Source organism: Limanda limanda, chromosome 10, assembly GCF_963576545.1.
Source record: "Limanda limanda chromosome 10, fLimLim1.1, whole genome shotgun sequence".
Classification (NCBI taxonomy): Eukaryota; Metazoa; Chordata; class Actinopteri; order Pleuronectiformes; family Pleuronectidae; genus Limanda; species Limanda limanda.
Genome location: NC_083645.1, coordinates 17,776,976 through 17,791,239, shown reverse-complemented (window position 1 = coordinate 17,791,239; position 14,264 = coordinate 17,776,976). Strand labels below are relative to the sequence as shown.

The 14,264-nt window shown below is 41.4% G+C and overlaps 1 protein-coding gene across 1 annotated transcript in view; it reads right to left on the bottom strand.

The window, feature by feature from the left end:
* Window positions 1–4,535: 4,535 nt before the first annotated feature.
* The window catches only part of col23a1a (collagen type XXIII alpha 1 chain a), a 117,586-nt gene continuing 107,857 nt past the window's right edge, over window positions 4,536–14,264 (bottom strand). The window contains 21 exon segments of the mRNA XM_061080292.1: window positions 4,536–4,586; window positions 5,367–5,405; window positions 6,156–6,254; window positions 6,444–6,530; window positions 6,867–6,920; window positions 7,037–7,063; window positions 7,164–7,235; window positions 7,326–7,385; window positions 7,474–7,500; window positions 7,595–7,660; window positions 7,887–7,940; window positions 8,032–8,112; window positions 8,223–8,267; window positions 8,472–8,516; window positions 10,970–10,993; window positions 11,140–11,217; window positions 11,332–11,376; window positions 11,476–11,535; window positions 11,644–11,697; window positions 11,821–11,847; window positions 11,968–11,994. Of these exon segments, the coding sequence (XP_060936275.1) occupies window positions 4,536–4,586; window positions 5,367–5,405; window positions 6,156–6,254; window positions 6,444–6,530; window positions 6,867–6,920; window positions 7,037–7,063; window positions 7,164–7,235; window positions 7,326–7,385; window positions 7,474–7,500; window positions 7,595–7,660; window positions 7,887–7,940; window positions 8,032–8,112; window positions 8,223–8,267; window positions 8,472–8,516; window positions 10,970–10,993; window positions 11,140–11,217; window positions 11,332–11,376; window positions 11,476–11,535; window positions 11,644–11,697; window positions 11,821–11,847; window positions 11,968–11,994 (1,122 nt within the window).

Sequence of the window (14,264 nt, the reverse complement as noted above, 5' to 3'; positions counted from 1 at the left end):
TGGTTGTTCTCTGCAGAACATGTTGGCATAATTTCATTGTTTACATCATCACCTGCACAATAGTTCACTCCACTGTCAAAATCTTTCAGGCACATAATACCATGAAAAACATCATGGTATATACTGTAATATGGATCTCTTGGATCATCGGCTTAATTTTCAGGTGCAACTAGAACTTTACTAATCAAGGGGGAGTTTCACACATCCGATCACCAATCACACAGTAAGTTTAGTTAGCTGACAGGTGCTATCCAGGAGCATAAATGCTTCCATCAAATATCTAGAGCTTGACCAAGTTTAGTACAATTTATGAACATGGAAGCACCTGGCCAGGGAAACAACCAAGGGCAACTGCCTGCTCGAGGAAGAAGAGGAAGAGGAGCAAGGGTGCGTGGTGGTGGAGAAGGGGGAAGATGCCGAGGAGGACGAAGACAACAATTTGTGCCAGATGAAATTCGGGCTACACTTGTGAACCATGTGGTCAACCATGGCCTCACAATGGCAGAGGCAGGTAGTTCAGCCTAATGTGCCACGCTCTACAGTGTCCTCTATCATCCAAACATTCCGCAGGGAAAACAGGTATGTGGTCAGTCAACTATGGAATTATTGATGGTAGAGTTAACTGTAATATTCAAATTTATTGAACTAAAGTCAAAGTAAAAAACTAAATACAAATGGTAATAGTTTCTATTCCCACACATTTTTCATTGTGTGGGACAATGTAAGCTTCCACCGTGGCCGCTCATCAGGGCGTGGTTCACTGCCCATCCAAGAATGCTGATGGTGCTCTTATCACCTTACTCCCCATTCCTCAATCCTATCGAGGAGTTTTTATCTGCGTGGAGGTGGAGGGTCCATGAGCATCGGGCTCAAAACCAGAGGTCCCTTCTCCAGGCAATGGATGCTGCTTGTGGTGATGTCACAGCAGAGCAGTGTCAGGGATGGTTGCAGCATGCACGCAGATTCTTCCCCCGTTGCATAGCAAGGGAGAACATCAGATGTGATGTTGATGAAAGTCTGTGGCCAGACAGACGAGAGCGCGAGGATGAGCAGGAGAGTGAGGATGAAAACTAGTGAAACTGCAGCTTTACTTTAGTTTCTTACTGTATGTGTTGTTAGTGTAGGCTATACCTAATTTTAGTTTTGATGTGCTTATTGTCCCACAGTATATTGTGCTGTACACATTTTCTGTTACTGTAACCATGATGTATGGCAATTACTGTAACAATTACCATGGCTGTATGACTGCAATAAAGTATTTTATGTGAAACTTTGAATTAATCTTTTTTCTGTTTACACATAGTATTCTGGAAAGAAAACATCTACTGTAACCATTCAGTGTCAAAGGACTGAGCCAAGATTGAAATGTGCAAATGAGGGATATTTCTATGGTCCAGTGCCATACTGACAAAACATCTAAACATTTTGACCTGTAGTGTTTAAACAATGCCAAAGGGACTTTTCATTTTGGGGGCACTGACTATTTGTATGAGAAAAGGATTTAGTTTTGACTGATGAGTTGTCTGTTTTGGGAGAGATATGACCTTTTGCAGGTGTGCCATGGAGTTTTGCTGAACCATCCAGGTTATTTTGACAAATGTATTTAAACCTTGGAGAATGTCCTTTTTCCCCTGAGAGATGAGCCACAGCAATCGAGAAGGAACTTTTCATTTTGGGGGCACTGACTATTTATATGAGAAAATGATTTGGTTTTGAAGCTTGAGTTAACTGTTTTGGGTGAGATATGACCTTTTGAAGGTGATCCATGTAGTTGTGCTGAACCATATAGGCTATTTTGCCAATTGCACTTAGTGCTCTGAGAATGTCATTTCTGTTTCGTGAAATGAGCCAAACCAATTGAGAAAAACTGTAAAGCACTGACACAAGCTTAAGATATGTCTGCATTGGAAAGTGAGCTAAATTTTGTGAATTTTTCCTCTTACATCACTATATCTTTACCTTGGACTGTAATTTTTCCTTCTAATGGTTTCTCTCTATTGTTTTACTTTGTATTAATTTGCACTTGACCACATTCACATTTTTTGAATTATAATGCTTGATTTGATACTTAAGACTATATGATTACATCTATAAGTAAATGTAGTATGTCCTGGGGTTGATAAGACACAAAGGAATTGAACAAAAATAATTCTACATGATTATTTATGATTTAATGGACAAGAAACCATAAAACCAGTTTATTTCATTCTACATGTTTAGTTAACCAGTTCTCAAGTTATACATATTTAGACAAGTAATTACAAAAATAGCTTAATTCTTTTACAACCAAATACACAACCAAAAAAAACATTCTCGAAAAGTCAAGCTAATACTGTAATATATGATTTGCTAAAACACCAAACTGTAAAGTTAGATATTTTTGGCATCTATTGACGTCATTAAGCCTTGAACCTGCAACTGATAGAATCTGCAAAAGAAATAAAAAGATTAGTGACAGATAACCACCGGCTTCCAGTAAAATAATGCCAAAACCTGCACAATTTGCAGTTCAACCTTTCAATAAAAACAAAGAATCTCATTCAAAAAGTTACTCAAATGAAGTTTGTGTGTCGGCTATTCTGTGATAGCTTAATGGTAATACACCTCATATACAGATCTTTGTTTCATGGAAAACATCCCTAGAATACCTCTCACCAATCAGTGCATTGTATATGTTTAATATATGATGCACAGATCTTTCTCACAAAACATTTCCGAAGTAAAAAAAACATAAAACATTGAGTTTATCCCACCGATATGGAACTTGTTATGTGTGATGATAGTAACGCAACTTTGGCACTGAGCAGTTATAACGTAAAAAGGATCTTTGTAAAAATAAAGCTAATCACAGATGTTGCACATCATAATTTTCAGGGAAGTTTGGTCTGAACTCACGACGACTGCAACGTGACGTGAGCCAGCTTACTCTTCAGCTGCTCGATATTTCTATTGACAATTATTACTAATGTACTGTCTGTACTGGATTCAGCACTGAACCAGTTACCCTTCTACTAAATTGCCCTTTTACCAAATTTATCTTGTTGGACTAGCAAGTTCCATTTTCATTTATACACACATCACCGATACATTTGTGTTCTTCCCCTTAATAACCAGTCCGTAAGACTAGTGATTAACCTGAACACGTATCCTGCCTTAAAAAAAAGATGATTGCTTGATATTATTCATATTGTATCAAAAAGTGCAGCTAATACCAATGCAGTTTTAATATATGACTGCTAAGAAAATACAATTTACCATGAAACTAAATGTATTTCTACACATGTAAACAGAACCAAATAATGATTTCATGTAATCTCTGTCCTGTATACATGCAGTCAAAATATAAAAAATATTGTTAATGCAGTCTTACACAGGTTATTTGAAAAATTATGCGTGTCTGTGTACATGTGTGTGACTTTGACAACCCTAGATTGCACATGTAAGCAGAGTTTTAAACAACACAAAGAAATGATTCCAGCTGAGAAAAGGCTTTTCAAAGATTAAAGCTGTCCATTGCTGATTTAAAAATGAATATTTACCATAAAAAACTAGGGTTGTGAATACATCTATTTCAAATTTCATACGTAAAGTCTGTTAGTCCTTCAGTTCAAATAACTAATATTGGTTCAAAAAAAAAATCAAACAGAAAAAAAACACACATTTAAGTCAGCAGCAAGAAGTTACAACAGTAAAACTGGCATCAGTAATTAAACATGTACTCATCAATGGTTAAAAGATAATGATCAGTCACGCTGGAAATCATTAAGAAAAGAATCTGATCGGCAACCGTTTGTTCAGGCAGCTAAAACAGAAACAGTCTAACGTGGGAGCTGATTGGCTCCCTGGTTTAAACACTGAAATAACATGAATACTGTGACTGGTTCCTTCAAACCCGGTCTTGAAGCTTCACTCATTTATTTATTCCGCAAACATGCCAGTGCACAGGAATGCAAAATGTAACTGGACAAAATCAGAGTCTAACGGAATAAAACAAAACAACACGCGAGTCACCACTGCTGTTAAGTGTGAGCCATAAAAAAAAAGAAGGTTGACCTACCGACCCCTCTGAGTGGATAGTTCAAATGGAAAGACTGTTAAAGACTGCTTGTTGCAAATGAAAATGAATCTACCGTCACCTGATGTTACATCGAGGGGCCACACATCATACAAGCTCTCAGGATTATGATCATGCAAAAAGCTTTAAAAAGAGCCATACAGGAGATCACCGTGTTCAATGTATCTGTGCAGTAAATTCCTCCCTTATGTGCCAGTGACATCCCCCCCCAAACAAACTGGTTATCAAGCTGTCGCGTCACATCATCAGTCAGTGTGCGTCTTCTCTACCCAGGTGGATGTGGAAATGGCAGTGTCCTCTGTCGCCCCCCCTTCTTGAAGGGGTTTCCACAGCGGGGGGGTCTGAGTGTCCGGTGTGACGCGGAGGCCTTGCGTGGCTCCGCTGCTGCGTAAAGGCCGATCTGCCCCTCGTGCTCTCTGCCTGTCAATGTGTCCTTTCTCCACCAGGCCCTGCACCCCCTCTAGGGCTGAGAGAGACGCTTGCGTTTGAGCTTCTGCCTCGACATGTCCTCCTTTCAGAGAAGAAAGAGAGCAGAAGAGAGTACTGACCCCACACTCCCCCATCTGCCGAGAGATCTGTCCATCCATCCTCGCCACCGGGCGAGTGCACACGCCGTCATTCCCAAGCAACGGTTACTATCAGGCAGCAAGGCAGACTGTGTTAGTTAAGGCACTCTTCTCTCCAACATGGTCAGCTGGACTGTCCTTCAAAGTAAGAGTCCCACTGCCAGTTCGGCTCCTTGTCTTCAAAAGCCCTGCTGCATTCTCAACCACACTGGATCTCTACTTTAAAAAAAAAAAATGTTTTCATAATACTGTGGACTCCAAAATGTCCATGTTTAAAAAAAAATCTCAATATATTATATAAAAGTTCTTATAAAAAAAGTGGGGGAAAGGAGTGGGTTGTTTGTTGTAGTATTCAGTTGCAATATATACCAGATCAATATGTACAGATTCAGTGCTGCTGGTTAGTCATCACTGCAAAGGAAGAACAGGAAGTGGTTATTATTAGTGGACCAAACCAAAATGCACAAATAAGCAATTTGTGAAAATCTCCTTCATGCATCACAGTTACAGAACTCACACGTTGTTATATACTTACAAAATGCCCCTGTGACAAATCAGAGTCAAGCAATTAATTTAATGCTGACAAGCCATGAGTAATAATAATGACTCGACTGTTAGCTATCCTCTAACCGTGCATACTGCTTTCTATTCATCAGAAGCTAATTGTTACATTAGTTCACAATATGCTTTTTTATTTAAAACATGTTAACCATCTGAACACTCACCTTGTGCCAGCAGCCTGGTATTGGCATCCCATCTTGTCCCTGCAGAGTAAGAACAGCAGCATTATAAAACATTGAAAAAAGCCAGAACAGGTTAAGTGATGCAGCCTTTAAACACTCTTAGTTCCTGCTCTGACCTGGTACTAACATCATTGTTGGTGAAAACCAAATGATGATGTTTTTACCCAGTGTGAGTTGACAGTTGTGTTAGATCTCACTGTGTAGTAGTGTGTATGTGTGTCTGTGAGTTGGCATGGGCGAGAGAGGGAGAGAGTGAGGGGAAACAGGAGGGGATAAATGAATGTAAAAGTACATTTGATTCATTGTGAAACTGTGGCAGGTCAGAAGACGTCAGCCGAGCGGGCCGTCCTTCATACGTGGCCCTGGACGGATTCATGGTCACGGTCAAGCACCGAATAGAATGTGACCACATGCGTCCCAGACCACGTTCATATGTTGTCTGAGTGATCGGATCTTAGGACACTCTTCGGTGTGTAAACTAAACTTAGCTCTGACCATAGTGATCACTCTGGACGGATGTTTTCACCAGGTCTGAACGGGGTCCTTTAGAAATCATGAGATCTATGATAATGCCTTAAGTGTGCTCTTACATCTAAGGTCACATGGCAAACACCATACTGTGTAATATCTGTGTATACTTGTCTTTTCAGTGTATAGACCTACATGCAGTATGAATTGGTGACACATGCATAACAGAGTTCGAGAGAAATAAAAGTGTTTAGCTGGAAGTGATAGTGATCAGAAAGGAGAGAGGAGGCAGAGGTACTGTACCACAGGACAGGGGGCCTGAGGGCCGGAAGGAGGAAGAGGAGGAGCTGGAGGGGAAGAAAGCTCTGTCTCCACAGACACAGCTTTACTCTCATCACAGCCCTGTCAGCAAGAGCCAGTTACACATTCACAGCATTGAGGAGGAAACTCAGAGGAAAGCACAGGAAATAACAGAAACAGTGCTGAGAGCAGAAAGTAGGGAAATACTGAAAATATGAGAAGAAAGTGAAGAGAAGGACATCGACCTAAATGTGCAGCATTTTGAAACATGTGTGTTTGTATGAGACGTACCACAGGACAAGGCTGGTCCAAGCCCGGAGGACCCTGCTCTCCCTTCTGGCCCTTGAGACCTCTCTTCCCTACTGTCCCCCTGTCGCCCTGGACACGTTCAAGACAGATAGAAACACACACACACACTCATTAACATGCCACACAATACAGTTAACTGTGTTATTTCTTTATTATAGCACTGATATTATGACATGACAATATGTCTTCTTCTAAGTCCTCAGATAAACTGATCTCTATCATGGCAACCACATTCATACACTTTTTTTTAATACTGGGTGGAATTTTTGTGGTTTTATTTTGAAAAATTGTGAGCGTGGGTCTGAAGATTTCATCCATAACTTATCAGACCTTTGTAATTACCACAATTATTGTTTTTATATTGAACGTAGATATAAATACATTATTGCTTAGTTGTGTACCAACCTTCTCTCCTCTTTCTCCTCGGTCACCTTTGTTTCCCATCATACCTGGGAAACCCTGGACATGGAAGAACATAGGCATCAGAACTTTGATTGTCACAGGATGCAGGTTAAAGATGATGTTAAAAATGAAATGAATTCAGTGAAAATGATCTTCTCATTGAGAACACTCACATCTAGTCCAGGCTCCCCTGTTCTGCCCTGCAAACACACATTCACACACACATGTCTTAATATTACATTCAATACCTGCACACTGATATATAGCAAACACATTATGTAGAGGCAATTGTCTTCTTACCTTTTCTCCCTTTGCACCTGGAAGACCCACTAACCCTGCAGATCCAGAGAGTCCCTGGAGGCCATCTGGTCCCTGCAGTGAAAGAACATCATCTCCACTGCATCATGTTTGCATATCTAGTGTTTTATTATCATATGAAAATAAAGGGCCATTGGCACTTACCCTGGGTCCAGGTGAACCAATGTCCCCCTTCTCTCCCCTCATACCAGCTCCGGGCTCACCCTGCATGAGAGCACAGGGACTGAGTCAACACATGTCACAACCTCCTCCACAAACAGATTCTACTGGAAACATGGCCGTGCAGTCTTACCTTAGGACCAGGCATCCCGTGCAGCCCCTGAAAAGCAAAGTGTGCCGTGAGTGCCAGAGGACTATAGGTGCAAATAACAAATGTGAGCAGCAGACTAGGAGTGGGATGGTAATACACTCACCATGGATCCAGAGGACCCGGGGGGGCCAGGTGGACCAGGTGGGCCTGGTTGGGATATCATCTGAATCTGAGTATCATGGAAATAACAAGAGTCAAACAGGAGGCTAATGTTGGCAGTTTAAAGCAACATGTAATTTTACTGAGCACCAGCACATTCTATTGGTCTCCGTGGCTGAGCGATCAATTTCTTGACCATAGCAACTGAACGGTGAATATTCATGTCTATCCGTGTCTTGGCATTGACTTTGTATGAAATCTCATTAGACAAAATGTCATGTTTGTGTTTCACTGACCAGGTTGTCGTCCATTCTGCAGTCGCCTTTCTCTCCTTTCTGTGCATCCATACCCTGAACCACAAAGAGCAAAATGAACCTCCTGCTGTTTAAGTGCGTGTCACTGTTTGTGTATCAGAGAGACATGTGTGCGGTCAGCACTCACAGCAGGCCCAGAGAGCCCCATCTCCCCCTTCTCCCCCCTCTCGCCAGCGGGTCCTGTTCCACCTGTGTCACCTTTAGGTCCCTGGAGGGGAAGAATTAACAATCTCTAGCAACACATCTAGCCATAAAAATGTCTTAAATGCTGTTATACTTCATTGTTTAATTATTTGTGGGTAATTTCTGCAACTATACCTCCTCCCCATCAACTCCTGCGAGACCAGGTAACCCGAGGTCACCCTAGAAAAAGACAAGGACAGTTTCAGTCACCCGATGAATACGACTTTAACACATGTGTACATATGTGCAATATGTTATGCGTGATTTGCACTGAAAAGCTGTGCAACATGGAATATTCTTGTGTTCTATTGCTCCATCCATCCAAAGGTATTGAGCCCGTTTTGAAAATGGAAAGAGCGCAAAATATATTATTCAAGTATTTACCTTTTCCCCTGAAGGGCCTTGGGGTCCAGGTGGTCCAGGTGGGCCCTGGAGAAAAGCAGACAGAAAACAGGAATGGTCATTTACTCAGTTAGACTTTGTTATGTGTCTCTTTTGACTTGGAATTAGAATGGAGAATATCCATCTTTAAACCTGCAATGATCAATTTTTGGCCACTGTGGGGCAGTAGAGACCCAGCACTGGCAAGTGATCATCTGAAGTTCCTATTTTATCAGTTAAGTAAGTTATGTTTCTGTTTTCTTTGCTGTTTGTTTGTTTCTCCAACAGCAAGATTACTCAAAAACTACTGAGCTGATTCACACTTGCATTTTGTGGAAAGCTGGGTCAAGACACAAGGCCGAAACCAATAATATGTGGAGCAGATCCAGGGTTACTTTTCTCTAGGTTAGAGTTAGCCTCGGCGGAGGTATGAAGCCTCCAAGCACCCTTCAAGTTCTCTGTGGGTGCAATGTTAATGAAAGAATCCTGGATCTGCCCCCTGATCTGGATCCATACCAGAATGTAATGTATCCTTCCCTGGTCTATACCACATCCTTCCACAAGGTTCATCGTTTACAGACCAACCAACATACAAACACACAGGGGTTAAAACCAAACATCTTTGGTGGAGGTAATAAAATACTATAACTGAACCAGTCATTAGGTCTGTACTGGTCACATCGACATAATGTGTATACATCATGAAGCTGTTTACAGAAACTGGGAACTCACAGAATTTTACCATAAGGCCGGAGCTGGAGCCGACAGAGAGGATTTCACAGAACAGGCCCGACACTAAACAAAGCTGATGACGTCTTTTGTTTTGTTTGATTTTTTTCCCGTTTGCTGAACACAAACCAACTTGAAACAATTTTTATCTCATTGAGATTGTGAGACAACGTCATATGTGGTTTGTGCTACACATAAAAGCCTGGCCTGGTTTTCCATTCTGTTGATGCAGGATGATTTGGACAACAAGCGGAGAAACTAAACATTCATGGGACTTTATGTAACACTGAGAATGGATGAAGAATAGCACAGTCTCCTAAAGACTAACAGGTCCATTTTCTCCCCCCTCTGAAAGTCCTGAGCCATCTGGGAGTGATAAAACATGTTGTCTCCCCGAGGTGCACATACTGAATCTCTCAGTTTCTTTTTAAATTCTCTATTCAAGCCGCAGAAATGAACAGATGTTTACAAACAACTATTTGATCTGAGATATTCCATCATTGGAAAGTAAATTCTACTCACTCGGATAATTATACTAAAAGCTGTAAAATGAATGATAGTAACAAACAAACTATTTCAGCATGGGTTTTGAGCCTAAAATGGCAGCTGGGTGGCCGGTAAGCACCCCCGGCTCCATTGATATAACTCTCACGGAGACCTGGTGTGTGATTTGGACGCAGCTGATCCACGCTGACAAGAGACTTCTGATAAAATCTCAGGTTAGTGTTTTCACCGACCCCTTTGTAACAATCTCACACTGCTGTCTGCAGTGTTGCAGGCAGGGCCAGTGGGAGCTGGTTCATAGTGTTTTTTTAATCAAATACACACTCCACTGCAGAGATAGCCATCTCTTAGCATGTAGCATGGTACATGGATGAATCAAAGGGTCTTGTGTATGAAGACAGACATGTGAAACTGAGACCGTGGCTACTGTGAGGGGTTCGTGCCAATGCATTCCCCTTGTGCAACACCTGAGTAATGTGGAACAGCACAAATACACGGACAGAATGCACCATGCTGACCTATAGCAAGTCACAGCCATGTATATTGTGAGGCACGCTGGGCACAGAGCATGAAAACACACTCAGAACAGTGTAACAAAGGCAGTTGACTCTTCTGCATGATTAGGCATGCTCCTTTAGGCTCTGTGTTATCTAACTGAATACAGCAGCTGCACTATATTTGCTGGGGCTGTAAGTTTTTATCCCTAGTGAGTGTGGCAGAAGGGAACAGTGATCAGTTAAAATAGCCTATTTTAGCCGTAACTGTTACAAATTTTCACGAGCTCTCTGATTTTCTTTGTCCTACCACTGAGGTGAGCATGACAGAATCAGATTATCGATCGTATTAGTTGCAACAGGTCAATTTACAGCATCACAAGAAACACTGCAACATGTGCACATAGATTTCTTAGTTTTCTTTTTTGAACGTGCTGAAATCAATATTCCTCCGGATAGTAGGGGTCCCAAATCTTTGACTTCTTTACTTTGAAGCCTGAGGGCTGAAAACTTCGGGAATCTCTGGACTAGTAAACCAGATACATTCAGCAATACTCTCGATATGGTGACCTCTAGAGTGACATCCAATACATCTGAAGTCTGTACTAGTGGATAACTGATCTACAAAAACACACGGATGCACTGTTCACAGTGGGGTAGGGAACGCAATGAGTTGTGAGCATGTACTCAACTCCTTGTGTTGGTCTATGCATTATTATGTGAGTTAGTTACTGATCACACAACCAAAACCGTGCAGAAACAACAGCCGATTACCGAAATGCTGATGGTGTCGATGGCCTGTCAAGAAGAAACGTTGACATGTTGACATGTTGAGTTTTGCAGTTTCGGAAAAATAACAGACACGTTTATGACAACACAACAACAGTTTTTCTCAAAGTTGAGATAAAGTAATAAACGCTCAAAGGAATGTGGAAGATTCTCACCTGGAAAGCATCTAGAAGCTTCCCATTGAAGTCAATGATGTCTGAAGAACCTGTGCTGCCTTTTTCTCCAGGATAACCCTGAGACAGAGAGGGAATAAATAAATGAGCTTGACATAAATATGATAAAATATTCAGAATGGGTTTGATAGAATTATACTAACAGAGGGCTAACTGAATGAGTGAGATACATACCATGGCTCCCTCACGTCCTTGCTCTCCTGTCTCCCCTTTTTCACCCTGTGTGACGCAAAAATGCATTTTTATGGTCAAATTCTCTAAGAGGTTAACATTTTTTTTTGATGTGTGTGTATTAGCAATTTGAAAATTGTCCCATACCCTTAATCCTGGGAGTCCATCCATACCTCTCTCTCCCCTTGCGGATACACCTGGCTCGCCCTTTTTCAATACACAATGAACATTCAAGGTCAAATGCATGAAAAGACAAGGCCACATATAAAACTGTGTCTGAGATATGATTACTGATGAGTGAAAGCTTTTCTGTACCTTCATCCCTGGATGACCCTGTGCCCCTTGATAGCCGGGCTCACCGACCTCTCCCTGTCAGATCACAAATGTGAAAAGTTCAAACTTTTGGTCACATTTTGACAGAGGTTGACAAGAGAAGTGAGAAATTTTAGGTAAACCAAAAGGAAGACAGCCATTTTCCACACATGATCTTACCGGCTTTCCAGACAACCCCTGTGGTCCCTGTGGCAGAAATAAATTTGATTATTATAATTAAAGAGAGGAAGACAAATCACAGACTTAGAGTAATTCTTCATGAAACAAAAAACGTACAAATAAAAATTGGATTTGAACTACACTCACCTCAGCGCCATCACGACCTGGAAAACCCTAAGGACGACAGAGGAGACATAGTAAGTAGGTCTGAAGCTATGGTCTGAAGTCAGTTTCCATCAAAGAGTTAAAAAAATGGCCACTAGATGTCAGTGTTCGATGAGGAATGGCCAAGTACATTGACTTATGGTTTGTGAAGTGCTCATTCATACAAGCAGATGATAATTAAAGGATGAAACTACAATAAACAAGTGGACATCTGTAGTGTACAGAACACAAGGACTTACCGAAATGATTTAATGACTGTGAAAATGATGTGACTCATACGCTTCAGCCTGTTACACTCACCACATGTCATCCCAGTTGAATAACTATGAGTGATGTGTTGGATAACGCTCCATATGCACAAAGTGTTATTCCTCTGCAGTTGTTTGTGTTAAAATACCACTTGGGGGGCGATTGCCTAATTTAAATAAATAAATAAGTTGTGGGAAAATAGTTTGTTCTATTACTGTTAATCAGTTATTATATTTGATTTATTTATTTAGTTTTACTCTCCTTAAAGGCTCAGTGTCTAGGATTTAGTGGCATCTAGTGGTGGAGTTGTATATTGTAACAACAGAATACCCCTCGCTTTCCTTTCTAAGAACTACAGTGGCCTTCCTGCATCGAGCTGTCTTCTCTCCAGTGATGAGGTGTCTTTAGACTGATTATTCTAGTCTGTAACTGTAGTTGATGGTTCACAAGTTGCATAGAGTTTGCACTTTTAAAAGCTAGCTTGTATTAGCGATAGCAAAGTAACAAGTTATTTCATTGGACTCGTTTTAGTCCTTTAACAGCGAAACATTTCCTCAGTTTGCAGACCGCTGCAGCCAGAGCACCTCACAACCCGAAACAGCTGTCTCTGTTTCTGTATCTGGATCAGTTTGATCACTCAAGTTGGATAAAGGTACAACCCTAATCCTTGAGTTGCACTGACCTGCAATGCACGTGTTCATTCGATGCGACAACAGCCTGAGCAAACGTTAATTGTGTTTAGACAACATCTGCCATCGGACAAAAAGATCACACCCATCAATGTTCATTTAGATCTGTACATAAAACGACCCATTACCCCCTAAAGAGTCAATATATTTGATGCATGGACTGGATAGCACTTTTCTCAACATCATCAAAACACCAACTGAGGAAAGGTCTGAAGGAAGAATGGTGCTCAATCCTTGAGTAGATTTCACAAGCTCAACAATAGAATTTCTCTTTCATTTGTGACCCATCTGTGTTCACATGTCAGATACATTTTCCAAAATATCAAACATTCACCAAAGCAGTTTCATGAAGCCACACATCAGAGGGAAATTATCCACCATTCTTTTACTTGTCTCCACTTCACTGACATAAATGATAAGCGTTCACGGACGTTCATACTGGAAGGATTGCTCAGTTTCTGCTGCTCAGCCTTTCCTCCATTAAGACATCTGCCCACAACATGGAGCAGCTCTTAGCACCACACTGGCTTGTTTAGCTGTTTGGGGTTTTGCAATGCCTTTAATCAACTTGGAGAACACATTTGAAATTGACGAGGTCACAGAACTGCCCGCCCCCCCCTTTTTCTTCTTCTGCTTTTAGTAATTTTCTGAGCTGCGCTGGCTTTCTCCCTTTTCAGCTCTAAGTTCATAACTCACCCACGCTAAAACCAACATTTTTCACTTGAATCTCTTTGCTGTCCTGTGACAGTTGGGGGTAAGAACATTCATTCCTTCCCATGGATAAACAGAAATGACCTTCATAGTCTCCTTCCCTCTCCTCCATATCAGAACCACAGCTTAAAGCTGAGATTGCATATGAACTAACCTCTGGGAAGAAAACTTAATTTTGAGAAAGATAAACTGCCTCAGGCAAGGACACAGCTATTGTTCGGTGAGGCAGGCAAGCTGCCCATGAACTCGCCACAGTGCCATATCTGTTTTCAGGGGTCCACAGCGACACAGTCCTGGTGGGAGAGTGGGAGAATGGGGGCGTGTTGGAGAACTTTGTGGCCGCTGTCTTACACAAAACAGATGAGGGCAGGAGTAAAGTGGCTATTCTGGGAGTTTTTAGGTAAACCACAGCACACTAGCAATCCCGGAAAAATGAGAATATGGGTTCACTGCGATTTACGGCATGGACCCTGTTCCCCTTTAATACATGTGTATAAATGCAAGTGCACACACAGCATATACACACACAGTAACACAATTTGCGATATGTCCCACCCTGCGGTTGAACTGTACCAGGTCAACACATTTGGAGCAACACAGCCCCTGATGACTGAGGTGTTTTAAGTGACT